Source organism: Dreissena polymorpha, chromosome 6 (genome assembly GCF_020536995.1).
Source record: "Dreissena polymorpha isolate Duluth1 chromosome 6, UMN_Dpol_1.0, whole genome shotgun sequence".
NCBI lineage: Eukaryota > Metazoa > Mollusca > Bivalvia > Myida > Dreissenidae > Dreissena > Dreissena polymorpha.
In genome coordinates this window covers 50171904-50199744 of record NC_068360.1, presented here as the reverse complement: position 1 = coordinate 50199744, position 27841 = coordinate 50171904, and the positions used below count along the sequence as shown (strand labels likewise).

General features: G+C 34.7%; 2 protein-coding genes across 5 annotated transcripts in view; one reads left to right on the top strand and one right to left on the bottom strand.

Annotated features, from left to right (window-relative positions):
* Window positions 1-225, bottom strand: part of LOC127836442 (AP-1 complex subunit sigma-2) — a 34280-nt gene extending 34055 nt beyond the window's left edge. For all 4 annotated transcript variants that reach the window (XM_052363085.1, XM_052363087.1, XM_052363084.1 and 1 more), the window contains exon 1: window positions 89-225. In XM_052363085.1, coding sequence (XP_052219045.1) covers window positions 89-91 — 3 coding nt within the window. In that variant the 5' untranslated portion in view covers window positions 92-225. The remainder of the gene's footprint in view (window positions 1-88) is intronic.
* LOC127836440 (autophagy-related protein 16-1-like) lies at window positions 186-27809 on the top strand. The gene is made up of 15 exons (XM_052363079.1): window positions 186-353; window positions 1736-1850; window positions 2915-3020; window positions 3312-3385; window positions 6551-6641; window positions 8561-8721; window positions 10442-10507; window positions 11625-11703; window positions 15821-15926; window positions 17424-17566; window positions 20925-21045; window positions 21544-21717; window positions 22723-22807; window positions 23682-23828; window positions 25557-27809. Exons 1-15 carry the CDS (start codon window positions 254-256, stop codon window positions 25648-25650), a joined length of 1662 nt encoding a protein of 553 aa, XP_052219039.1. The 5' UTR covers window positions 186-253; the 3' UTR covers window positions 25651-27809.
* The last annotated feature ends 32 nt before the right edge of the window (window positions 27810-27841 follow it).

The window sequence follows — 27841 nt, the reverse complement described above, 5'->3', positions numbered from 1 at the left end:
GATAATTTTTATAAACCAGCTACACAATGTAAATAAATGCGTTTAAATTAATACGCAGTATCAATATCATAAATATTATGCGTTTTACCATTTTTATGCCACTTAAATAAAGACTCCCGTTAAAATATTAAAAATTATTCTGAAAATTGTTGTCAACTACACGCCATTTCCGCATTGCATTAAAATAAGTCGATGTGATGATCGCACCGGTGGTTAAACTACACTAAACACTTGAAGTAGAGAACAAAATATAATGGCGAATGGAACATTAAATTGGAAATCAGTTATTTATGACCAGCTGAAAGCAAGAAATTCAAAAGAAAGATACAGATTTACAGAGCTAATAGAAACACGTAAACCATTTTTATATTGTTAATCTGTTAAGAAGTTGCTCTTTGGTTTATCCGAAAAATGGATATGTCCGAAATGGTATTTGCTTACGAAAATATGGTCTCGATCTATCAATATGATTTGTGTTTTACGTGTATAAGGAAATAATTTTATTGTATTAAATATTCAATTTACACATTTTGCGTAACAATTATTTAGATACCAGCTATAATAATATATGTTGCATTATCTTCCTCATAGACATTTAATTTTTGTTGTATTCTGACTGATGTTGGTTTTGATTATTACTTCATTTATGTTTCAATACAGGTCAGCATATATGGAATGAAACATTAGTATGGTTGAAACACTCTACCTCTTTTACACTGGTTTGGCATTCTATCATTTTAGCTCATTAAAGGGCTAGTTCTTACTAAAGCCCACTAGAAACCCACTAATGAAGAGGCTAGTTCAGTAGTAGTTGCAATAATCCAACTCCCAGCTATTGACCCTCCGGCTGAGCTGTACGTTTGTACTCATAAAAGCTCAGAGCATTCAAGAAGAACTAATGAAGAGGCCTCAGAGCCAGTGGAAAAAGTCAGGGGGAATGAGTGGGGTTGTCCAACTAAAAGGTCTAGGGTGGATTCCTGCTGTCCGGTCTGGGACTGCAGGGAGACCTTTGATTTAGGGCATGTTATCAGATCACATGTCATGCAAGTCATGGACCTCAGGGTTCCTTTAAGCGAATTGCTGACCCGTAGGAGATTGGCCTTCTTATAATCTAAATGACAAATAATAAAATAAATGTCTCCTATGCAACCACATGGTCCCAAAAATTTGTATTTTTAGCACGTTACATCGTAAAAGGATGCTCTATCAAGTTTAATAAAATTATACCACAGTGGTTATATTGGCAAAGCCCTTAGGGTAACTTTTATTTTTCCCTTATATGTATATATCATAGCAAAAAGGTGAAATAATATTATTTGTAACTGCAGGGAGCCAAGGTTTGGTATTTAATTAAATCTTTACAATATGGTCAAAATTTCCCCCGAAATGCTGGTAACCTGTTATTCTTATTGAGCATAGTAAAAACTTCAAACAATCTTTTCCAGACTAAAATCAATATTATTTCAGATGAATCAGGAGCATCTTGGCCATCTTGATTGCAGCTTAAAATCGCACCATTTCAGTTAACTTGGTTCATATATGCTTTTTAATTTTTTAACCAGGCATTTCAGATTTTCTGGGTCATAATAGGCTTATAATATTGCTGTCAAGGTAAAATGCATCAAATTAGTATTTATGCGTTAAACAGTTGACTGGAATAGGTATTGCACATTATAACTTAAGAATTGCTTTTAATAACAGACATTTAAGCTCTTGGTAATGTTCTGTTTTTCAGAGAGCAGACTATTTGATGTTCGCTTTAAACTCCAGTCAGAAAATATAAGGTTGGCTCAGCAAACTCAGACACTGAGGACGGAAAACTTAAGTCTTCAAACTCGGGCTCAAAACATGTAAGAAAGCAATATATTGAAATGGCCTCACTGTAGAGAAAGCATCATAATTACATAATGTGCATACAAATAACACCCTATAATATTGGCATAATTTGCAACCCTAGAGCCAAACATTGTTTTTTTCTGTGTTTTATCATTTTGTCTAGGGATATTCTGTTGGCATGTGTGTGTATGACTGTTGGATATGCACAAATATTGACAGGACCAAACCAAATTAGTGAAGGTGTTGAGGACCAAAGTCAAAGGATGTGTCTAATGTTCACCTATTCCATAAGTCTGCAGTACTGTACATGCCTGCTGGCTGTCCTCCTTTCTGTAGTAGCATTTGATAAATAATATCCATTGCTGCACATAAAATGCCAATTATGGCAAGTCCATTTTCAGTTAACTTGACATAGCTGTAGCAGGATTATGATTGTGGTTTATATGGCCAGCATATCAACAACAAGACCTCTATCCCTAGTTAAAGGTAAAGGTCACACATAAAAGGTCAGTGCTTTTAAAAATATGATAATCATACATCTTGTGCAGACTGTAACTTCATAATTCTTCCGATAATTGTACTGTAGCTTTTACCATTTGGAAACAACATATTGCTTGCAAGGCCTTTGTCTCTTGCTAAAAGTCAATGTCATACTTACAGTTTGGTGCTCAAGATATGGGCATGATACAGAGAAAGTCTCGTGATTTGATTCACACTTCATTTAACTTTATATATCATGAATTCATCATGCTACTCTTTATAACACCAGAAAGTAATCAATACATTTTAAACATTTCTATTCACATAGAAATCATAATAATTAAACAACTTCTTTTTTTTTCATCTTTTATACTGGAAAGATAAAACGTTTTTGTGCCACAACCCATAAACTGCATCTTATTTTTTTCAAATTGATGACACAGCATAACTACATAAAACATATTTAATCATGAATAACATTTTGCTTTGCTTTTAAGAAAAGTATAAGATTTAAATTTTCCTTACACATATAAATCATATATGGTCATTGGAAAATGGACCTCTCTTTTAATGCAGACTATTTTAAAACTAATTTCAGTGGCGACAATTCTGCAGTATGGAAAGTAGACAGAGTCAAGCAACTTGAAGATCAGGTGAAAAAGGCCCAAGAAGAGTTGTTAGACCTGACTAAAAGAAAAGGAGAGGTAACGATATAGATGCACGAAGAAACCATCTGTTATCATATTGTAATATTTTAGCTATTTAACACAATTTCAATTTAAAATTAGCCAACCAGATGACAAGATTTAGATTTGAAATTTAAAATTTGAAATCAGCTAAAGATAGGGCACTTAGAACGGCTCTTGAATGGAAATTTATAAAATAGGATTAAATATTCAAATTTTGACCTGTTCAGGTCTTTTTAAGAAAATTCCCTATTGATGTTTTAAAATTGTCGGAGATGTGTTTGTATTTTTGTATTTATTTGCTAACAGAACACTCAAGTGATTGTTGAACTGACTAAAGACAACAACGAGAAAGACTTCACTTTGAAATCAGTTGATGAGAAGTAAGTGGAATTTACCCTTTCCCACTCAGAAGCAAAGTGAAAATGGCTGTTGCAACCAGCATAAAACCAGAACAGCCTGCGAGTATCAGGTTTTGTGCTGTTTGCTGCTCATCAGTATCTAAGGGTTGCAAATAAAGCCTTTAAAACTTGAATATAGTAAGAAAAGTCTTTGATTAAATAAAACTGTCTAAGGGACTGCAAATGCGTCAAAATATGTATCTAAGTGGTATCTAAGTGGTATCTAAGTGGTAAAAGGTGAGATTAATGAGCCTTGCTCTGATAAAACGTTATTTAGTGCATGCACGTAAAGTTTCATCCCAGATTAGCCTGTGAAGTCCGATACAACACTTTAACACATGCTATACCTTGTTTCGCATGTGATATAACAATAACAAATATTTTTTTATTACACATGTGTTATATACTTTTTAAGTGTTTTCATTGGCTTAGTTTTTGTTTGATTGACCAATCGCATTTTGTTATTTTGCTGAAATGACGTTGCAACACGACTAATTTCATAAAGATTGCCGTAAACTTGACTGAAAGCAAGAGTGTTAAATTCATTTGTCTCAAAATTTGTCTGAATTGTTTTGGGGAAAGCCCATAAAAAACTCAAACAAGACAAATGTTTTCAAAATAAAAAACATCAAAAAGGTATATTTCCACTGTTGACTCTATAACAATAGATATTAATAGTGTTATTATCAAGTGATACTGTTAAATAGAACATCAAGGCTTTATATTCATTTTTTTTCCATATTTATTATTTCTTATTGATATTGTTTTTGTCCTATGTCAGTATGGCAAATATATGTTGATTCCAGTAAACAACACTTTGTATTTATGCAGTCCTTCTGGTTTTCCAAAACAAAATATTCATCCCAGGCCTTAGTTTTTATGCTCCTAAAGACAGACAGTAGTCACTCTGTACATTCTTCTGCCCTTCCTTTTTGTCAATCCATCTGCCACTATGTCTCCCTTCATATGCAGAGTACAACTCAAACAGTATTTATAAGAATCAAATGTAATTCCATGCACTGATAGAGGACATTGAGAGAAAGTGTTGAGTAAAAGGACCGTAACTTTCCATGCAGGATTTACTGAGTTAAAGCCCTTAACCCTTGATCACTTAGATACGTATTTTGATGCATGTGTTGCCCTTTAGAAAGTTACACTCAATTAAAAACCTTACTTACTGAATTCAATTTTTAAAGGCTTCATTTCCAAACCTTAGATACTGATGACTATAAACAGCGTTAAACCTGAACAGACAGAGAGTTACTCGCAGGCTGTTCTGGTATAATGCTGTTTGCGCATAGCCATTTTCACTTTGCTTCTGAGTGGGAAAGGGTTAATGCAGTTTTTTTGTGCGGAGCTAAAGTACTTTTTTAGTCAATATTAGTAAATAAAATGTTTAACCCATTTATGCCTAGTGTCTAGAAAAAAGGCCTTGGCAAACAGCGTAGACCCAGATGAGATACCGCATGATGCGGCGTCTCATCAGGATCAGGGTCTGCACTGTTTGCTTAAATGAATTTCCCTAAGAAATATTCTAAATATAGAAATAAATATACTAGACATCCCTAATTTTGGAAATAAATTAATCCAATTTAGAAGGATGGGAGAGTCCACTAGGCATAAATGGGTTAAAATTGATTGATGAGAGAAGATGCAGGGTACAAGAATCATAACTTCATTAGCAGTATTTTTGGAGTTATTCCCTTTTGCAAAACGTGTGTATTGTTCTGTTTTCATCATGTGCTTAGTGAAACTCAGGAAGTATTGAAAGGATTGGACGTAAAAATAAGTGCCGGATTTACAAAGCTTTTGTACTTAAGTACATTTTCTTGTGCCAAGCATTTCTCCCTCAGTATTGTATTAGCTATTAAATTAAAACTGTGCTCATCAATAGAAGGCATTGACAATATTGCAGAGTACAAGAACCACAACTCTTCTGTCAGTATGTTTGGATTTATTGCCATTTTATCTTTTTTTGTAGATTTGCTTTTGTATGTGGAGCATAGCTCTGAAAATATTGAAGGTATTTAAATGAATCTTCGTATAATAGAAGGCTTTAAGAGAAATGACAAGTTCAAGCACCATAACTCTCTCTTCTGTCTTTACATAGTTATTGCCCTTTGTTTATATTTGATGTGTGGAGCATACATTCATAAGAATGGAAGATATTCATTTTGATTTAGAGGTATTTTGGAACATTACTCTATTATCTATAAGTATTGAAGGGAATCTTAAAAACGTAAATATTATGATAAGGAATGCTGAGATGCAAATATCATAACTCTTAATTCAGTTTTATAGTGGAATTTGTTTATTTTCTCTTTTACAATTAATAAATAAAAATATCTCTCATTCTTATAATTTTAAGGGCAAGATCTTTTGTAGGTGAAAAAAATACTTCAGGGGCATTCGGCACTTACAGAGCCTGTCCCCACTTATGTAGTTTACCTCTTTCAGTGCTGGAACTGAATTTTGAAGGTCTTTGCAAACAGTTTGGATCCAGATGAGATGCCGCAGAAAGTGGCGTCTCATCAGGATCCAAACTGTTTGCTATTCTGATAGTATTCTTTGAAAAAAATCGAAGAAAATGCTTATTTTAGAAATTAAGCAGACGACATTTTAGCAAACAACAAATTTCCCAGCATGCAAAGGGTTAACTGGCATCATTGTCCTACAGTACCATAGTACCTCCTACCATGTAAACTCAGAATGAATTAACCCTTTACCACTTAGATACATATTTCCACGCATTTGTAGTCCCATAGAAAGTTAAATTTAATTCAAGACCTTTCTTACTACATTCAAATTTTAAAGGCTTCATTTCCAACCCTTAGATACTGATGAGCAGCAAACAGCATAAAACCTGAACAGACTGCGAGTTACTCGCAGGCTGTTCTGGTTTTATGCTGTTTGCACATAGCCATTTTCACTTTGCTTGTCAGTTGGAAAGGGTTAACTAAAGAATAAACAATTTTCAACCATTTTCATGAATATTGTAAGCAATTAAATATTAAGCACATTTTGCATCTCTCATTTTCCACTGTTTTTAGATTAGAAAGTACAGAATGCTCTACAAGAACATTTTCATGAATATTGTAAGCAATTAAATAGACACATTTTGTGTCTCTCACTTTCCTGTGTTTCTAGATTGGATACTGCCCTGAAAGTTCAGAATGATCTACAAGAACTTACAGATGTCTTGAAGAGAAAAGTGAATGAGCTGGAGCAAACAAATCAAGTACAGTACAAGCATATTTTCTGTTAATGCTTGTGTTAAAGTTAATATGTTACCTTGACAATAAAATTTGTTATGCTTGATATACTATTAATTGTAAAACTGATCTTTAATAGTAGTTCTATGATTCATTGTTATGTCAATTGATTGCCATGTGTTGGTTTACAATATGTTTCATTACCCTCATCCCTTCATCGGCTCACAATATGTTTCATCACCCTATTCCCCGCATGGGTTCTCAATATGTTTCATCACCCTCTTCCCTTCATGGGTTCACAATATATTTCATCACCATCTTCCCTTCATGGGTTAACAATATGTGCCATCAATCTATTCCCTTCACAGGCTCACAATATTTTGCATCACCACCTTCCCTTCATGGGTTCACAATATGTTGCATCACTCTCTTCCCTTCATTGGTTCACAATATGTTTCATCACCCTCTTCCCTTCATGGGTTCACAAGATGTTGCACAACCCTCTTTCTTAATGGGTTCCCAATATGTTTCATTCCCATCTTCCCTTCATGGATTAACAATATGTTTCATCACTCTCCTCCCTTCATGTGCTCACAATATGTTTCATCACCCTCTTCCCTTCATGGGTTTATAATATGTTTCATCACCCTCTTTCCTTCATGGGTTTATAATATGTTTCATCACCCTCTTTCCTTCATGGGTTTACATTATTTTTCATCACCTCTTCCCTTCAAGGGTTCACATAAAGCTGCATCAAACTCTTCCCTTTATGAGTTTATAATGTGTTTCATGGTCCTCTTCTCTTTATGGGTTTACATTATTTTTCATCACTGTATTCCCTTCATGGGTTCACATTAAGTTGCAACATCCTCTTCCCTTCATGGGTTTACAATATGTTTTATCACCCCCTTCCATTCATTGGTTCACAATATGTTGCATCACCCTCTTTGCTTCATGGGTTTACTGTATGTTTCATCACCCTCTTTCCTTCATGGGTTCACATTATTTTTAATCACTCTCTTCCCTTCATGGTTTCAAAATATGTTTCATCATCCTCTCCCCTTCATGGGTTCTCAGTATATTTCATCACCATCTTTCCTTCATGGGTTCACAATAAGCTGAATCATCCTCTTTCATTCATGGGTTTACAGTATGTTTTATCTCTCTCTTCCTTTCATGGGATCACAATATGTTTCATCACCCTCTTCCCTTAATGCGTTCAAAATTAGTTTTATCATCCTCTTCCCTTCATGGCTTCTCAAGATATTTCATCACCCTCTTCCCTTCATGGGTTCACAATATGTTTCAACACCATCTTCCCTTCATAGGTTTACAATACATTGCATCGCCTTTTTCCCTGTCATGGGTTCATAATATTTTTCAACACCCTCTTCCCTTCATGGGTTTACAATATGTCTTATCACCCTCTTCCATTTCTGGGATTACAATATGTTTTATGCACCCTTTCCAATAATGGGTTAACAAAATGTTGCATAACATTTTTCCATTTTGGGTAAACAATATCTTGCATAATTCTTTTTCAAATGTGGGTAAGCAATATGTTTCAGCAACCTCTTTTTTTAGTTAACAATGTCTTGCATAACCCTTTTCCATTCATGGATTAACATTATGTTGCATCACTCTATGCCAATCGTGGGTTAACAATATAATGCATCACCCTATTCCATTTGTGGGTTAATAATTATGTTGAATCACCCTCTTTTATTTGTGGGTTTACAATATTTTGCATCACCCTCTTCTATTTGTGGGTAAACAACATATTGCATCAACCGTTTCCATATGCGGGTTAAACATGTGTTGCATCACCATTTCCATTTGTGTGGGATAACAATATGTTGCATTACTCTCTTCCATTCATGGGTTAACAATATGTTGAATCAGCTTTTTAACCATGATATATTTACCATTCTGTTGGTGTCCGCAGTGGCTGAAGGAGGAACAAGATATCTTGAATAAGGAGTATTCTACCCTTAATGACGAAACTGGAAAGATGAAGGAGGAATTTGCCTTTTATTTGAATGAATATATGGAATTAAAAAAACTGGAAGTTGAGCAGCACAATATTGAAGCGGAGGAATCTAATAAGTAGGTCTCCATGCATCATATTGAGAATTTGGCTCAAGAAAAATCTGATTTGCGAAAAAGCTAAAATCTCATAAAATTTGGAGCACATTACAACACTAATGCCCATGTTAGTGTTGTAATGTGTTCCGAATTTTCGTATTTGAGTCCATTCATTTGTAACATAATTTATTGTAGTTGAATGTCAAATACTTATTGAATGGTAGTTTATCCTTATATTTCCCTTAATATGACAAAAGCAAAATGAAAGATGGAAATATTTTTTAAAAAAGGGATCAAGATATTTGAAACGATGGTGGGTTGGAGCATAAATAATGGAGTGGATATTTGAAAGGGAATAATTAAGTCTCAGTCTGGTAAAGCTTGACTGAATGCAATAGACCCTATTTCACAATAGGCCAAAGTTTATAAAAGCTTACATTCATGTGTTTTGCAGAATTCCAAAACATAAGGCTAAACCTGAAGTCATTTTGAATAGCGCCAGTAGTAGTAGTAGCAGTAGTAGTAGTAGTAGTAGTAGTAGTAGCAGTAGCAGTAGCAGTAGCAGTAGCAGTAGCAGCAGCAGCAGCAGCAGCAGCAGCAGCAGTAGTTAGTAGTAGTAGTAGTAGTAGTAGTAGTAGTAGTAGTAGTAGTAGTAGTAGTAGTAGTAGTAGTAGTAGTAGTAGTAGTAGTAGTAGAAGTAGTAGAAGCAGCAGCAGCAGCAGCAGCAGCAGTAGTTAGTAGTAGTAGTAGTAGTAGTAGTACAAATGGTATGTCAAGTACTCAAATAAAAAGTAATATGTCCAAACCGATTTTGTCATAAACGCAATACTATATATATAAATTAGCTACTAATTTATATATATAGTATATTGAATATAATAAAAATGCCATGTTGAAAGTGAATTTGAATGGGTAGCCCATTACTATATATACATGTACATGTTGTTTTCACATTCAAGGTGTTGCCTATAATTGAAGGAACCAATGTCCGGGTGTAAAAATTATGTAGGGAGGAATATCCAGGGTGTTAAAATAATGTTAGAACAATTTTCCAGGTTTTCAAAATAATTTAGGAACCTATGTCCAGGTAGTAAACAACAAAGGAACAAATGCCTTGTCAAAATAGCGTAGGAACCATTGTCCATGGGAACAAATGTTTGGATACCTTATAAAGTGCTTATTACCTTTATATTTTTAGTATTTTAAGCATTTAAAATATTTTACTTTTAACATAAAACGTATTTTGCATAAGGAGTGTTCGTTAGTGTATGAAACAACATAATTAAAACAACCATTTTTGTTGACCACACTGGGGTTAAATATGTGTTAAGAATGTTTCAGAAAAATATAAACAATAGAAATTTATAATGTAAAATGAGATATATTTTTCACTCATAATCAGGTTTAAAGAGATATCAAAATGCATGCATAGGCAGTGCATTTGTTCCTCCTCCATTTTTTTTCATCTGTATAGGATAATTCTACAATATTGTCATTGTAATTATTCAATTTAAAAGAAAATTAACCTAACATTTTAATAGTGTCATGTACTTCACATTTTATAGTGCTTTGTCTCGTGGTTGATTCAACGCACCTTTTACATGTTAGATCGTTCATGCAAAATATCACAAAATAACACATATACCTGCACAGGCTAATTTGAGACTAAACTTTACTTTAATGCTTTAAGCCTAGTTTTCCATGAACAAGACTCAATTAATAAGAAGTGTTTTCTTTTAAGGAAGTTTCAAGCACAGCAGAAGAAGATTATCGATAGTGCAGCAGGCCAACAGGTGGACATTAAAGAGTAAGACCTTCCTTTGATCATGTATATTAGCCTGATGCAAACCTGTAAGAGCCTCAAAACAGGGCTTTATGCATGTGTGTTAACCCTTTGCATGCTGGGAAATTTGTTGTCTGCTAAAACATCATCTGCTGAATTTCTAAAATTAGCATTTTCTTCGATTTTTTTTTCAAAGAATACTATCAGAATAGCAAACAGTTTGGATCCTGATGAGACGCCACGTTCTGTGGCATCTCATCTGGATCCAAACTGTTTGCAAAGGCCTTTAAAATCCGGTTCCAGCGCTAAAAGTGTAAAGTGTCGGTACAAGCTAATGAGGGAAGAACTTGAATCTATTTGCTTGCTATGTTCAATTTACACTGACATCTTTGCATTTTTAAAGAAATATTTATTTATTTATCATTGTTTATCTGGAAATAAACAATGGTTTTCAGTCTGATGTGTGTTTAATTAAACAGCTAAGAAATTGAGTTTTAGGTCAAACCAGTGTCCATATTCACTATCCATTTCTTAGACTTAAGTCTAAAAAATAAGAATATTCTTCCAGTTGTTTTGTTCCAATAGTATTATAGAGTTCCATATGGAATGGGACCTAATACCTTTAACTTCACAATTTTTCTTTGAGAACAATTTGATGTAGACATATATAACATTGGTAGCCTACATACATTCAAAGACTTTAACCCTTTGCATGCTGGGAAATTTGTTGTCTGCAAAAATGTTGTCTGCTGAATTTCTAAAATTAGCATTTTCTTTGATTTTTTTCAAAGAATACTATCAGAAAAGCAAACAGTTTGGATCCTAATGAGACGCCACGTTTTTTGGCGTCTCATCTGGATCCAAAGTGTTTGCAAAGGCCTTTAAAATTGGGTTCCAGCGCTGAAAGGGTTGAATAGCTTGGTTAATATGGGCCTATTTAGTACCTCATGTCTTAAAGAATATTCTAGTGATCAACTGTACATAAGTTAACATTCTCTTTTGAAGGAATGAACAAAATACAAAGCAAAGATAAGGGTGCAAATACAAGAAAATTGTTCTAAAAGCACCTTGATGTATGGCTGTCAGATTTGCCTTACATTTGTTGTCATCTTATCAATTAATTTTTTAAAATGTTTTTCAGGGACCCAGAGGGATATGAACCACGCATGGCCCCTATTTGCTATGCTGCCCAGGTACCAACCAAAGCCCAGTATACATGGGTAAGGGTTTGGTACTGAGTTCACCTGATAGTAACTACCATTGAAATCACATTTCTGTTTGTGAAATTAGGTCGCCACTTTGAACTTATTCTTGACGGGACAATGTCTCTGGAGTGTATGTTTTCCTTGTTGTGGAGTACATACCCAAAGCTTCATGAGAAAAATTTAACAAGTCTATTTAAGCAAAATATTCCATTTCAACTTGTTTGTTACCTTTTTGAACTATTATACTGAAAAAACACTTATAAGTACTCTACCATATTAAGCACCAAAAACTGATATATAACTTTATATTGACTGAACACAGATTTAAATGGACTTGTTCACAGTTTAGCAAAATGACAAATTTATGTCATAGATTAAATGAACAATCTATGCATGATCTTTAAACAAGCAAAATATCCCCCTTACGTAGAAAAATGTTTTTATTGATTACCACCAATCAAAATAATGTAATTTATGAAGCGTTTGAAACACTTTTCGTCTACAATTGATCAAAAATCAGTTTTACCAAAATAGTGTTTTAACTATGTTTAGGATTTAAGATTGGTATGAAAGTACTTAGATTTTTTATCCCATTCACCATTAGTTACTAACTGAGTACGATTATATCTCAGCTGTCTACTTGATTACTCGGGTAGTATGGAAATTACTCAGGGTGTTTGGAAAATACATCATGGCACGTGACCGCTCGAAGCCAATTTAATTTGGTCATTTTTGTAGGAGCTAGGTGAGATATTTGCAATGTCCCAATATTTGACATGTCTTATGTACATGAATATGTTGATGATTTAAAATATAAAGTGTTTAAAATATGTGTCAATTTCTTTAGGCTATCAGGTCCTTTCATTTGCTGTTATGTGAACTATCACAGTATTGTCTGGAAAAATTAAAATAATATGTGACTTGCTGTTTTAGAGTACAACACTTTCATTTTTATGGAATTTTCTTCTTAAAGAAAGTCTCTTCTAAAGGGCAATCCAGTTGAAGAAGATATTTCGTCCCTGATTATCCTGTGTGGACTGCACAGGCTAATCTGGGACCACACTTTATGCAAATTTTTGAAGCCTTGTTTTCCTACAGTGAGGCTCATTTGACTTGAGCCATCATTTTGTGGAGGCACATTGTGATCCATTAGCTGGATCGTGCCTTTTGAAAGCTTCCTAATTAGGGATCAAAGTCAAAATCTCCCAATACATTAGCAGTAGTCATATCCATTTCATGAAAGAAACCTAAATTTTCTATTTTTGATCAATTGACAAACCTTGAAATGAACTCGTCTATTCAGAAAAATCTCCAAATAGATTAGTAGTAGTCATATCCATTTTATGAAAGAAACCCCAATTTTTTATTAGCTCATCTATTTTTTGAAAAAAATTTATGAGCTATTGTCATCACCTTGGTGTCGGCGTTGGCGTCGGCGTCCGGTTAAGTTTTGCGTTTAGGTCCACTTTTCTCAGAAAGTATCAATGCTATTGCATTCAAACTTGGTACACTTACTTACTATCATGAGGGGACTGGGCAGGCAAAGTTAGTTAACTCTGGCGTGCATTTTGACAGAATTATGTGTCCTTTTTATACTTAGAAAATTGAAAATTTGGTTGAGTTTTGTGTTTAGGTCCACTTTATTCCTACAGTATCAAAGCTATTGCTTTCATACTTGCAACACTTATTAACTATCATAAGGGGACTGTGCAGGCAAAGTTATGTAGCTCTGACTGGCATTTGGACGGAATTATGGGCCCTTTATACTTAGAAAATTGAAAGTTTGGTTAAGTTTTGTGTTTAGGTCCACTTTATTCCTACAGTATTAAAGCTATTGCTTTTATACTTGCAACACTTATTAACTATTATAAGGGGACTGTGCAGGCAAAGTTATGTAACTCTGACTGGCATTTGGACGGAATTATGGGCCCTTTATACTTAGAAAATTGAAAAGTTGGTTAAGTTTTGTGTTTTGGTCCACTTTACCCCTAAAGTATTATAAATATTGCTTTCATACTTGGAACACTCGCAAACTATCATAAGGGTACAGTAAAAAGACAAGTTGCATAACTCTGGTTGTCATTTTTATGGAATTTTTTATGGCCCTTTTTTTACTTAGTAACTTTGAATATATGGTTAAATTTTGTGTTTCGTTCCACTTTACTTCTAAAGTATCAAGGCTATTGCTTTCAAACTTCAAATACTTTCATACTATCATGAGGTTACTGTACCTGGCAAGTTGAATTTTATCTTGACCTTTGAATGACCTTGACTCTCAAGGTCAAATTATTAAATTTTGCTAAAATTGCCATAACTTCTTTATTTATGATTAGATTTGATTGATACTTTGACAAAACTACTCTTACTGACATACCACAATAGACTCCACCCAAACCATCCCCCGTGCCCTCCCCTCCCCCCCCCCCCCCCCCCCCCCGAATCCCCCCCCCCTATTTTTTTTTTTTTTTTTTTTTTTAAGATCATCTCACAAATGACCACCACACCCTCACACTATACCCCCCCCCCAATTTTTTTTTTGAAACGGTTAAAAAACACAAATATTTATTTTTATTATTTTATTTTTGAAATACCGTCCAACCACCGCACCCAAGAATCCCCTCCCCCCTCCACCTCCCCACCCCCGAATTTTTTTTTGCATTTTTTTTGCTTTTTTTTTCTGCATTTTTGGAAGATAATGTAATAAATGTCCACACCCCCACACTATACACCCCTCTTTTCACTCCACCCCTCCCTCCTTTGTGATTGAAAATGAGAGTCCCTTCCCCTTTAAAAAGAAAATAGATGAGCGGTCTGCACCCTCTAGGCGGTTCTCTTGTTTTTTTATAAATTTACAAACATGGAGATGAATTTTGTGTATTCGAAAATATTAAATGCAGCTCCATGGATGATCGACTTGTCACTTTGTCAATTTATCACAATCTTTGAATAACATTAGATGCAATATTGGCAAATCACATCAAAGTTGTGACAGACATTGGTTTTTTAGTGTTCTATCCGGCGTTGTTTGCACAACAATGTCAATGAAACATACTTTTGTAGGCTAGTCAGTCAGCACCAGACTCATTTATATAAGGTTTGATTTATTAATAAACTGAACCTGATGTGTGGATAAATGGACATTTAGCAATCTACTGAGATAAAGTGTAAAAATAGACAGATAATTGATGCTCAGATAATTGATTTTTAGATGGACAAACAAAACATTAGTGTAAGCAGATGTTACAATCGGATGAAATGGTTTCTTGCAGGAGGCTCATGACAGGGAAGTTAATGCTTTTCTGTTTATTACAGTAGGCTCATGACAGGGAAGTCAATGCTGATCTGTTTATTACAGGACGTTCATGATAGGGAAGTTAATGCTGTTCTGCTTATTGCAGGAGGCTCATGACAGGGAAGTTAATGCTTTTCTGCTTATTGCAGGAGGCTCATGATGGGAAAGTTAATGCTGTTCTGCTTATTGCAGGAGGTTCATGACAGGGAAGTTAATGCTGTACTGCTTATTGCAGGACGTTGATCATGACAGGGAAGTAAATGCTGTTCTGCTTATTGCAGGAGGCTTATTACAGGGAAGTTAATGCTGTTCTGCTTATTGCAGGAGGCTCATGACAGGGAAGTCAATGCTGATCTGTTTATTACAGGACGTTCATGACAGGGAAGTTAATGCTGTTCTGCTTATTGCAGGAGGCTCACGACAGGGAAGTTAATGCTGTTCTGTTTATTGCAGAAGGTTCATGACAGGGAGGTTAATGCTGTTCTGTTTATTACAGTAGGCTCATGAAAGGGAAGTCAATGCTGATCTGTTTATTACAGGACGTTCATGACAGGGAAATTAATGCTGTTCTGCTTATTGCAGGAGGCTCATGACAGGGAAGTTTATGCTGTTCTGTTTATTACAGAAGGCTCATGACAGGGAAGTTAATGCTGTTCTGTTTATTACAGTAGACTCATGAAAGGGAAGTCAATGTTGATCTGTTTATTACAGGACGTTCATGACAGGGAAGTTAATGCTGTTCTGCTTATTGCAGGAGGCTCATGACAGGGAAGTTAAAGCTGTTCTGTTAATTGCAGAAGGCTCATGACAGGGAAGTTAATGCTGTTCTGTTTATTGCAGGAGGCTCATGACGGGGAAGTCAATGCTGTTCTGTGGAGTCGAACGGGTGCACAATTTGCTACTGGTGGGTCAGACTGTATCATCAAAGTCTGGGACTATAAAGGAGGTAAGGGAACCATGTCTTTGTGCAACACTTTTTCATTAGCCAACTTTAATCTGTAGTAGTGACTCACTTGCAACGATGGCACCACTTAGAAAACAATATTGTTGCATATATTTTAGGCCAGTTGCATATAAAGCTTTTGGATAAGCATTGAGGGAATCCGTAAGCAATCAATATGTCTTACATAATTGTAAGGATTGTTTTTGATTAGCAACTATGATATCACTCAATCAATTTCATTTCCCATATTTCAGGCCATGGCATTCACCTAGCAACCAATCGCCTAATGCACGTTTCAGATCAGTGGCTTCATGTAGCAGTCTATCATGTTTCAAATATGTCAAGCCAGTGTTCAAGATGAGGCTTGTTTTCTAGTGAAGACCATATCAAATTGCAAAAAAAATTCATGTGAATAATTCAGGATAGTGCAATTGCTTAACAAACACTACAGCTATGCAGATTTTAGACTAGTGTTTCCTGCAAGTCTTATAGCTGGACAGCATTTTTGGAATCTCTTACAAACCAATCACTGTACACATATTTGAGGTGGAATCACTTAACAACTGCCCTTTATACATATTGTTCAGTCCAGTGGGGTACTTAGCAACCAATATATGTAGGCATATTTCAGGCTAGTGAAATTTTTTAACAACCAATCTTAATAGGCATATTACAGGACAGTGGGCTCACTTAACAACCAATCTTTAGAGGCATATTACAGGACAGTTGGATCACTTAACAACCAATCTTTAGAGGCATATGACAGGACAGTGGGATCACTTAACAACCAATCTTTACAGGCATATTACAGGACAGTTGCATCACTTAACAACCAATCTTTAGAGGCATATTACAGGACAGTGGGATCACTTAACAACCAATCTTTAGAGGCATATTACAGGAAAGTGGGATCACTTAACAACCAATCTATATGGGCATATGTCAAGCTAGTGGGATCACTTAACCAATCTTGATACATGTATGCATATTACATGGCATTGGGATCACTTAACAACCAATCTTTATAAGCATATGTCAGGCAAGTGGGATCACTTAACAACCTATCTTTATGGGCATATTATAGGACAGTGGGATCACTTTTAAACCAATCTTTACAGGCATATTTCAGGCCAGTGGGATCACTTAACAACCAATCTTTATAAGCATATGTCAGGCCAGTGGGATAACTTAACAACCAATCTTTACAGGCATATTTCAGGCCAGTTAGATCAAATAACAACAAATTCATCACTATTTTGATCAGGACAGTGTTCAGTTTGAGGCGATTGTTATGCTAGGCTCACTAAGCAACCAAAATCATATTTCAGGCCAGTAGTCAGTACAAGCCTGTTTTTTGGTAACAAGGGGTCCGTCATCAAGCATCCAATCCTGTTTAGAATATTTTAGACCAGTGTTTAGATCAAGGCCTTACTTGAAATAACTTTGCAACCAATCTTGGTATGAATCACTTAACGACCAATCTGGGTTTCACATTTTTAGGCCAGTGTTCAGTGCGAGGTCTCTTGTTGGGTAGCAATGGTGGGATCACCTCCCTTGAGTATGACCTGGAGGAGGTGAACCTCCTGGCTGCCTCCAATGACAAAACTTGTCGACTCTGGTCTCTGAACGACCAACGATTATGGGTAAGTCATTCTCACTTTTTGCTTGGCTCTGGAAATACGTACTTAATGCATGTGCGTGTAGTCCCAGAAAAGTTGAGTCCACAAGCTAATCCGGGACAAAACTTTCTTCCTAGACTGGATTTTTGTTAAGAAGAGACTCCCTCTAAACTGAAAATTCCATAAAAGCTGAAAGTATCGTCCCTTGTTAGCCTGTACAGACTGGACAGGCTAATCTGAAACAATGCTTTAAACACATGCATTAAGCCTAATTTTCCCAGAGCAGGACTCATTTCCATATATTAAGTGTTGAAGTCTTTCATTTTAAGTCAAGCCTGCTGCAGAAAGTTCAGTAAAAAAAGCAGTAACAGTAGTCAAGTGTATGTGCATTCATTTTTATCCCATTTTCACAGCGACATTGACGGTATAACACGTTGTGGAATATACTTGCCTGTCTTCAACACTGTGGGATATACCTGTCACGTGCATGGACTACTTTTTACTTTTATCACTTAATGATTTTTCGTAATTAATACAGTCGAGAAAACTTTAGCTTCAAAATTATACGACGTTCAACCTTTAAATCTAGTCATATGACATAATTTTTCGCCATCCGTATAATGAATCAGCTGATTGATGGCGTCATAAAATAACACTTTTTGAGTCATTTTCCCCCCAAAATTGACGATTTATTATAAACGACTTATTTCACATGTACATGTACTGTATATCGACAAACGGTATTTGAATTGTCAATTAATCACATTTTCCTTATTTCGTGTAATGTGCATTGTTTATAATCCATGCATATACTTTTGACATTTAAGAATGTACAACAAGCCATACAAATATCGCACAATTCATAAATAATCTGCAATATATGCAACCCGATTTAATTCACGTTAATCATAGAGCTGTGTAAAGTACAGGATGGTAAAAATAGCACCACACTGGATTTCAGAACGTCCCATTTTGTACACGGGTATATCCACTGATTTATCTGTTGTGTATCTGTTGTGTAATGGAATGTTTTCCATTCTTTGTGTATTTATATATTAAATTATTTTCTTGTACACAATAAGGGAATTTATCATAGACAAATAACATTGTGCAAGTTTAAACATAATTATTTGTATGCAGAAATCTGCAAATGCATCCGAGTTTACCAACGGCTATTATTTAATAAACTGCTCCGGTTCATTTTAACAGCAATAATGTACATAGAGTACATGACGTAGCGTGTGACGAATCAGAAAGTTTATCGCGTTCATAAATTCATTTGAAAATAGTGATAGGATGCCGATGGCATGAGGGTCTTTATTTAACTACTGTTGCTAAAATAATTATTAAAGACCCTTGATGCAAAATCGCCAATTATTGAGTTAAATGGATTATTAGATGGATTTTAAAGGATTATTAAAGGTAAGATACTAGTTCGAACGTGTTTTGGTTTTTGTTTGTACTTTTGTCGTTCCCTGTTCTCGGGGATATGATTTTAACATGGGAGCCATTGATGCATCGGATCACACACGGCATACCCATAACATTATATAAAAAAATACGTTCTGCGCGTCATTAAATTCGTCGTCCGAAGTCGGAAAACGTATTGCCCTGCATATTAAGTCAAATAAAGTGTCAGTCGCTGCAATTGTCTGTTTACTCGTCCATAGTGTACATTTAGAATCTATGTTGACATGGACATCATTTTGTCAGGAGCAATCGCCGCCATATTGGATTTTGATTATTTTCTTTCGAAAATAAAATGAATTATAGTAAAGTAAAACCTTCTTTTCGCGGTCGTAATGTGTTACAATTCGCATGCTGCGTAAAAATGAATCGAGGCATATGGTGATATTTCTACTAATTTTACAGTTTGTGTGTGAATTTTTTAAGACTACTTTGCGTACCAGAACAAATACATTTATAACACTACGCATGGTTACGTTCGTTAGATTTTAAGCGATTTTTAAGAATGAATTAAACTAATTGTTAGGCTAAGGTTATTAGATCTAGTTATGTTAAATGTCTAGTTAAAAAATCAAATGGGATAAGTAGAATACTAGGATTAGCGTAGAATACAGAGAAGTTTATGTTGCTCGGCTCGAACACCGAAAGCGCTCGCCAAGGCTCGCGCTCCCAGCGTTCTAAGCCTCGCAACATAAACTTCTCTGTATTCAATGCTAACCTAGTATTCTCTATGTCCAAGCTTGTCGTCACTGTAACTCTGGCATTGATTGTGCATTTATAAAATAACATTTATAAAATGTTCACCATATTAAGACTATACTTTGCATATACAATGTAATATGCGTTTTCCTTCCTTCCTCTAAGGTCAAGGCCACACTTAGAGGTCGAATATGGCATTAATCAGCTTGTTTGCTCTGTAACTATATAAATCAATTTTAAAATAGCTCATCAAAAATGAGGAAATATTGTGTCAGGTGTAACAAACATCCCTTAACCTTAAAGATCAAGGTCACGTGTAAAGTTTGGCCTTAAAGCAGCTTGTCCAGACTGTACTTTCATCATTCATCATGCAAATTTAAAATAATTCACCGCAAATGTTCGCCATGTGTAGAAGCTGTGTCATCTTTTAGGCAAAGGTTAAAGGTCAACTAAGGGCCAAAAGGTCAAACATAATAATGGTAAAGCTTGTTTAAACTTTAATAATTACAAGATTATCCACAATGGGGTTGACTTGTTGAAGACAGGCATAAAGCATTTGTTTGCGTATTGGCTAATTAAGAATCCGTTTGGACTGTGGTACAGTAGAGTATTAACTCTTTCATAATCAAGCTAACTTTGACCTTGAGCTTATCTGGATTCAAATGAGCCAATCAGTATGATCCGTTTGTTACAGGTGACACTGCAGTATGATCCATGTGTTACAGGTGACACTGCAGTATGATCTGTGTGTTACAGGTGACACTGCAGTAAGATCCGTGTGTTACAGGTGACACTGCAGTATGATCTGTGTGTTACAGGTTACACTGCAGTATGATCTGTGTGTTACAGGTGACACTGCAGTATGATCTGTGTGTATAAGGTGACACTGTGATCCATGTTCTACAGGTTTCACTGCAGTATGATCCATGTGTTACAGGTGACACTGCAGTATGATCCTTGTTTAACAGGTGACACTGCAGTATGATCCATGTGTTACAGGTGACACTGCAGTATGATCTGTGTGTTACAGGTGACACTGCAGTATGATCTGTGTGTTACAGGTGACACTGCAGTATGATCCATGTGTTACAGGTGACACTGCAGTATGATCTGTGTGTTACAGGTGACACTGCAGTATGATCCATGTGTTACAGGTGACACTGCAGTATGATCCATGTGTTACAGATGACACTGCAGTATGATCTGTGTGTTTCAGGTGACACTGACTGGACACAGCAGCAAGGTTTGCACAGCCAAGTTTCTCAGAGACAGCAGCAAAGTGGTGTCTGGGAGTCAAGATGGAACCTTGAAAATCTGGGATGTAAAATTGGGAGCCTGTAAGTGTTTTGATGGATATATCCAGGTAAAATGCAATACAGGATGAAGATGTTTTTCATACATGTTTATGTACAATATTTCAACATCAGTTTCAAAAGAAGCAGATTTAAAGTTAAGCGCAGCATGTTAAGACCTAAGCTCATTCCAGACAGGCTTGAGTGTGTTTCCTGTTAAAACTAATTAATTAGATTCAAATAAATTAAATGATTAAAAGTGTTAAATCTAGTTCCCTGGCATGGTCTCTTCTAGTTTTAATTTATAAATCACCAGCTTTAGGTTTACATATACTATAAATGTCTTTGTGATCATTATATCAGGTAACTGACAGAAAATGAACATGATACAATCAAAGCAGCGGAAGAGTAGTGAGGCTATATTGGGACAGTTCTTGTTGCTATATTTTATTCTGAATATTATAAATTAGTTACCAAACAAATTAAATGAGGTGTTAACATTACAAAAATTTGTGAATAAGTACCTTGAAATTTCTCAACCAGGCTCCAAGACATTTGTAAAAGGGTCAGGCTGCAGTGACTTAGTGACGCTACATGGGAGCTTCATAATAAGTGGCCACAGCGACAAGCGTGTGCGCTTCTGGGACTCCAGAGTGGAGAGCTGCACAAACTCGATTGAGCTTGATAGCAAGATTACCTCCCTTGATCTTTCCCCAGGTAGATTTTTTATGTATGATCTTTGTAAATCAAAAGTCTTAGCAGCAGTAACTTTTGCTCAATTGGTCACTGTTGGCTCAGGTACTACTTAAAAGTACCCCGAGTACTTTTTAAGTATATAACAATGCATCCCAGATAGAGAGGATAGGCTTAAAGGCATCTGGTCATACTCCAGGGTACTTTGTATATTTTCTGAATCCTGGGTACTTTGAAGTATACTCTTAAAAGTACCTGGGGCACTTTTAAGTACACTGTAACTCCAATATAGCGCAGATGAAGGAGTCCAAGCCACGCAACAGCGTTATAAACAAACAGCGTTATCAGTTTTGAGCTCATTTATTGCAGGGGGCTATAAAAACAGGTATAGTATAGCCTATTATATAGGTCATGTGTATTGCCATGCTGTGTTGTCATCCGCAAATACATGCATATAAGCCGAATCGGACAATAACAGTATACATTCCGCTTTTCTAATGTGCACATTTATCCGATAATCCAATATAATTACAACATCACTTACGAAGAAATAATCTTGACATTTATGTAGAGGAATATGTTTAAGCAATTCATAAACACATCCACATGCCTACGCCATTTTTCAGAAAAAGAGTACAGTGCAGTATGGGACAAAGCTTTCATTGGACGAGCGAATTTAAATTTAGATTGAATGCAATAGGATACATGTACAAAGAAATGTTTTATTGTGTCATATGCGTCATGTAAAAAACATGCCTCTTGGGGACTTTCTGATAACGGGCAAAAATTCAAGTGAATCTCTGTTAACAAGTATTGTGCGTTAGCATGTAAATAAATCGTCAGGTTTATTTAATTTATTTTTCGTACACATACTGAAACATTAAACATACCTGAGCTTACAATGACCAATCGAGCATTACTTTTGCTTACCTGACAATGTGTTCTGGAAGAAGATCTTGAAAATTAATATTTTTACTAGAACATGCCATTAAGGCCATTGTCCGGTTACTGTTTATATTCTTACTTCAGATCGGACCTTGTTGTTGGTGTGTACAAAAGAAGATGGATTAATTGTAGTAGATCTTCGGCAGACCCAGGTCATTAAAACTTTGGGGTAAGAATGTATTACATAATGTTGAAATTTCTGGAAATATCATAGTATATGTGAAACAAGCAGTACTGATTTATTACAATATGTTAATTCACGATCCAGGAAAGCAATTTTATGTGTGGAAACAAGCTATGAGGAATCGATAGCTTAAGGTAGCGCCACTGTAATGATTTCCCGCGATTTCTTCAAAGATCAAAGAGCCTTTTTACCTGTTTACTTATGCAAATCTAATTTAAGCAGATACTAATGTGAAGTTGTCGTGGCCGAGTGGTTAAGGCGATAGACAAGAAATTTTTTAGTATCTTCCCGCGCAGGTTTGAATCCTGCCGACAACGCATTCTTTTTGCGACGCGTTTTCTTTCTTTTCTAGCGTAATTTGATTTAATATAGCATATAAGCTATGTTTATTGTTAAATATGCTGCAATTTTTATGAACATTCTTTCATTTTTAAAATTAAAACAACGTTATGGCTAATTAAATTGGATGAATTTAATAGTGCTGAAAATACGAATCATGCATGTTGCATTTTTATTTCAAAAAGTAAACGGTAAATCTGTCTATTTCTTGGTACTTTTGCTGTATATAGTGTACATGTATCTATAAAAACTAAGTTCAAAATATTACTTAGGGTGCAAATAAACTGGACAAAAGCCGAGCGTGGAGGTGGTTATGAAAAAATCCATATATTTTTTTTAAAGCATGGAAAGCCTACCTAAAATTGTGCGTGTAGTTCAGTGAAATGATGCTTATTAAGAAAATAGTACATTAGATTATATTTGGAAAGGTGCCCATTACAGTGGCGCTACCTTAAAGTGGTAGGTAAAGCTATTTGTGCCTGTTCCAATGAAGAAATGCAACCACAATATTTTACTTCAGTGACCAAAATTTCATTGTGGGCTGCGAACGACATCGTGCAGTGTTTAGTCCAGACGGGAAGTACACTGCAGCGGGGTCGATTAATGGACATCTTATTATCTGGAATTTTGAGACGGGGAAAGTCGAGAAAACGCTCCAAGAACACACGTACGTATGTTTTTATATGTTATGCTTTTCATTCAGGTAGGATTAAGCTTGCAAATGTTGTTCCCATAAATTATTCAGACATTTCGTGAATAAAACCATGCATTATTTTAACAGTTAAGTGTGGTTTGTGTTGGCCTTATTAACTGAAATTATAAATAGAGTCTTATGAAGTATTCTATGAGTTCCTAAATGTTTACTTTTATTTTTGTTAATTTAACCCATTTATGCCTAGCGTCTAGAAAAAAGAACTTGGCAAACAGCGTAGACCCAGATGAGACGCTGCATGATGTGGTGTCTCATCAGGGTTTGTGATGTTTGCTTAAAGGAATTTCTGTAAGAAATATTCTAAATATAGAAATTAATATACTAGACATCCCTAATTTTGGAAATAACTTTATCCAATTTAGAAGGATGGGAGAGTCCATTAGGCATAACTGGGTTAAAGGTGGTATAATGTTTTCAATCACCTGAGTAAAACCTGATAATTGTGAACTTTTGTGATTGCTTTTCGTCAGTTGCTTGTTTTTAAATTAAGCCACACACCTTGAAATTAAAAACATGTTAATCAATACATATAGATGCAATTTGAAAGTGTGCAAAATTGTCATTAAATCTGAAGCCTAGTTAGCAAGTAATTTATTTATTTATTTTTTAATTTTAAAACCGAAAGTTGGATTTCTATACGTATAGGTCCATTTCGACAAACGCCATTATTTTTAAGTTTTAAAGCGCAAAAAAGACAGAATTCTACCTTGTAACCACCAGATTTATTCTAATTGGCATAGATAAAATTAAATCCATAGCCTGGTTAGCAAGCAATTTATTATTTTTCAAACGGTACCGCTTTTAAAACCAAAAGTAGGATTTTTAGACGTATAGGTCCATTTGGACAAATGCGATTATTTTTAACTTTTTAAGCGCAAAAGAGACGGATGTCTACTTTGTAACCACCAGATATATTCTAATTGGCATAGATAAAATATGTTTCTTATTTATACTTAAATTTACTATGCCATGTATTTCATTTCAAGGTGTGTGGCTTTAATATTTACTCTTTGAACACTCAAGAGGCCAAATTATTCTCAAATTTTCATAAGAATTCGTCTAAAAATGTGTCCCATCTGTATTTTAGCTGCGTTTCAGACTTGGTTACTAAATTGTCAAAACTTGGTCAGTATAGTTCTATCGCAACAAAGTTGAAAAATGGTTTTGTCTCTTGAAAGACACTACATAGAAGATTTCTGCTTTTTGATTTAGAAATACGATTTGAACACTTTAAAAATATGATTTTGACACTTTGGAAAATGTAATTTGAACACTTTGGAAAATATATTTTGACCCAATCTACATAAAACGTGTACAGAACAATTAAAATAGTTGTTGATATCTTAGACAAACTTGAATATGATTCTGTTCCTTTTAAAAACATGGCGGACGGAATCATGCAGTTTCCTTAAAATTATGTGTGAAGTGCATGTGGAATCTTGAGAGAACTACTTTCTCAGAATAGTTAAGATGTTTGTGGCCTCAGTTAAGTGCCTAAGGACTTTTGGTTCTTTTGTTTCTCTACTGTTGCAGTTGCGGATTCAAATGGTGTTCACTGCAAAGGTCTCAAAGAGGTTTTATTTGAAAATTTCTAACAAAAAAGGAAAAATGTCCCTGCTTAACTATTTTGAGATTAAGGTTATAATGAAGTATGATAATATAAAATAGTATTATTTTTTATAGGAATGCCATCTTGTCATGTTCCTGGCACCCTGCTGGATCCTATGTGCTAACGTCAGACAGAAAGAAGAAAGTAGTTCTGTGGACAAACATATGAATTCATACACCAACATTTATAGTGCAAAATCTGACTTACCATACCAATGCAGAAATTTACATACCATTCCTCATTTTCCATTTGCTGTGGTTATGCTCATGTATAATATAGTCCCAACAAGCATTTTCTTACTGACATTATTTATTTATGTTCTGAAGAACACAATTATGCAATTTTGTTGATTGTTGTGAAGTTTATCGATACCTGTTCATGTAAATCCTGATGTCATGTGTCATATGTTTAAAGTTTGTTTTCCAGTACATATTAATCCTACAAATGCCATAGGTGTAGAGTGTGATATTAAAATATATTTTAATAATGAAACTTTTAGTATGGACCCTGTTTTTAAGTCATGCCTGTATTATAAAGGTGTTTATTGACAGTTAAAAATACTCAATATTTGAAAAAAAAATCTTTTATAAAGAAAAATACCGGAAAGGTCTTTCATACAATACTCTTGTTTCTATAAGCACTTGACAAATATTTATTGTTTTTGGTGAATTATGTTATCCTGGTATTGGGGCATTTTCTTGAGACCGGGTAAATCTGTACAAGTTATAATAAGGTATGTCTGGGCATACAGATTTACCTGTATATGCTTTCTCTTCATTAAACAACATGTATGTACCATGCAGGATTTTTTATTTATAAGCAAAACTGTGTAGGGTTCTCTTCTTGCTGGATCTTTATCTCAAAGTAAGTATATATTTTTTTAATTTATTCATTAATTTATTGTTACTTATATAAAAACATTAAATAAATATGTAATGTAGTAATTGTGTCTTCTTTCTACACTACCCATGTGCTATTTAAGTGGACTTGTTTGCATGTTTCCATATTGATTGATTGATGTTGTGGTATTTACCAAACAAAATATATTACTTGGAATCATCTAAAACTAATATATATGAAAAGGTTTAATAAATAATGACAGGATTCAAATCAGGTTCTTTGAGAACAAAATGTGTGCCATACCACTGGCCATTTACGCTTTCGATCTAAACAGTGTATTTTAAATGCTATGATTATATAAAACATATTTTTCAAACTATCAACGAAAAGTATTACAAACATGATGTCTATAGTTGTATATTATTAAATTGATATATGAAGGAAACACAACTGTTCTTTCTTCCTACATGAAGATTATTTTATTTGTTTGAAATTAATATATATTGCATTATTTTGGAATCTTAGGATTTTTTTAATTGTCATTTTGCAAATCTGTGAGCAGATGATTTGAGTGGTACTTTTGCAAAAAAAAAGAGTTTGTTCAAAACATTGAATAATAAATGAAAATTATGTATTTTGGGCCAACATTTTTTAAATGAGCTTTTGCAAGATAAAATAATACATATTATATTTGAATCTTGCTTTTTATTGTACATACAATAATATTGATTTGTGGATTTCTTGTTTTGTTTTGTTCTTACATAACTTTAAACTCAGTTTTCACAATTCTAGCTCAAAGGTCACAAAACTGAACTCATCTTAACCCATTTATGCCTTGTGGACTCTCCAATACTTCTAAATTGGATCAATTTGTTTCCAAAATTATATATGGATGTCTAGTTTATTTATTTCTATATATTAAGAATATTTCTGAAATTCCTTTCAGCAAAAAACGCAGACCATGATGAGACGCCGCATTATGCGGTGTCTCATCTGGTTCTACGCTGTTTGCCAAGGCCTTTTTTGTAAACGCTAAGGCATAAATGGGTTAAGGAAAACAACTTTAAACTAATGATAAGATAGTGATTAGGACCATGTAATCATATTGGAATAACGTATATAAAGTATACTATTATTTAAATTTTTCATGAAATATTGTGTGTCTGAAAGTTTGTAATCCAAAGATTATTGCATATCAGGGCCATCAATCTATTAAATTCGGCGGCAGTCCCCCACCTAAAAAGTATACTTTTTTCCCCTTTTGGGGGGGGAAAAATTCCCCCTAAAAAAAAAAAAAAAAAAAAAAAGAAAGATGTGTCTCATGATTATTATATCTCAATTCTATTTCAATTTAATCTTTGCAAAAATAATAAATTATGGAAAATGCAATGAATATAGTGCAAACATGTACAAATGTAATTATGAGAGAGTAAGTAAAAAAAAAAAAAAAAGGGGAAAAGCCGTGAAAATTCCCCCTCCTAAGGGCTGCGGACCCCTTCCCCCAAAGTAGTGTGAGGGC

Bases quoted from the DNA above. Each gene is read 5' to 3' on its own strand.
- LOC127836440 (XM_052363079.1), top strand. From the start codon at position 254: ATGGCGAATGGAACATTAAATTGGAAATCAGTTATTTATGACCAGCTG. The intron at 1,851-2,914 runs GTAAGAAAGCAA...AACTAATTTCAG, and splicing joins CAAACTCGGGCTCAAAACAT to TGGCGACAATTCTGCAGTAT. The intron at 3,386-6,550 runs GTAAGTGGAATT...CTGTGTTTCTAG, and splicing joins TTGAAATCAGTTGATGAGAA to ATTGGATACTGCCCTGAAAG.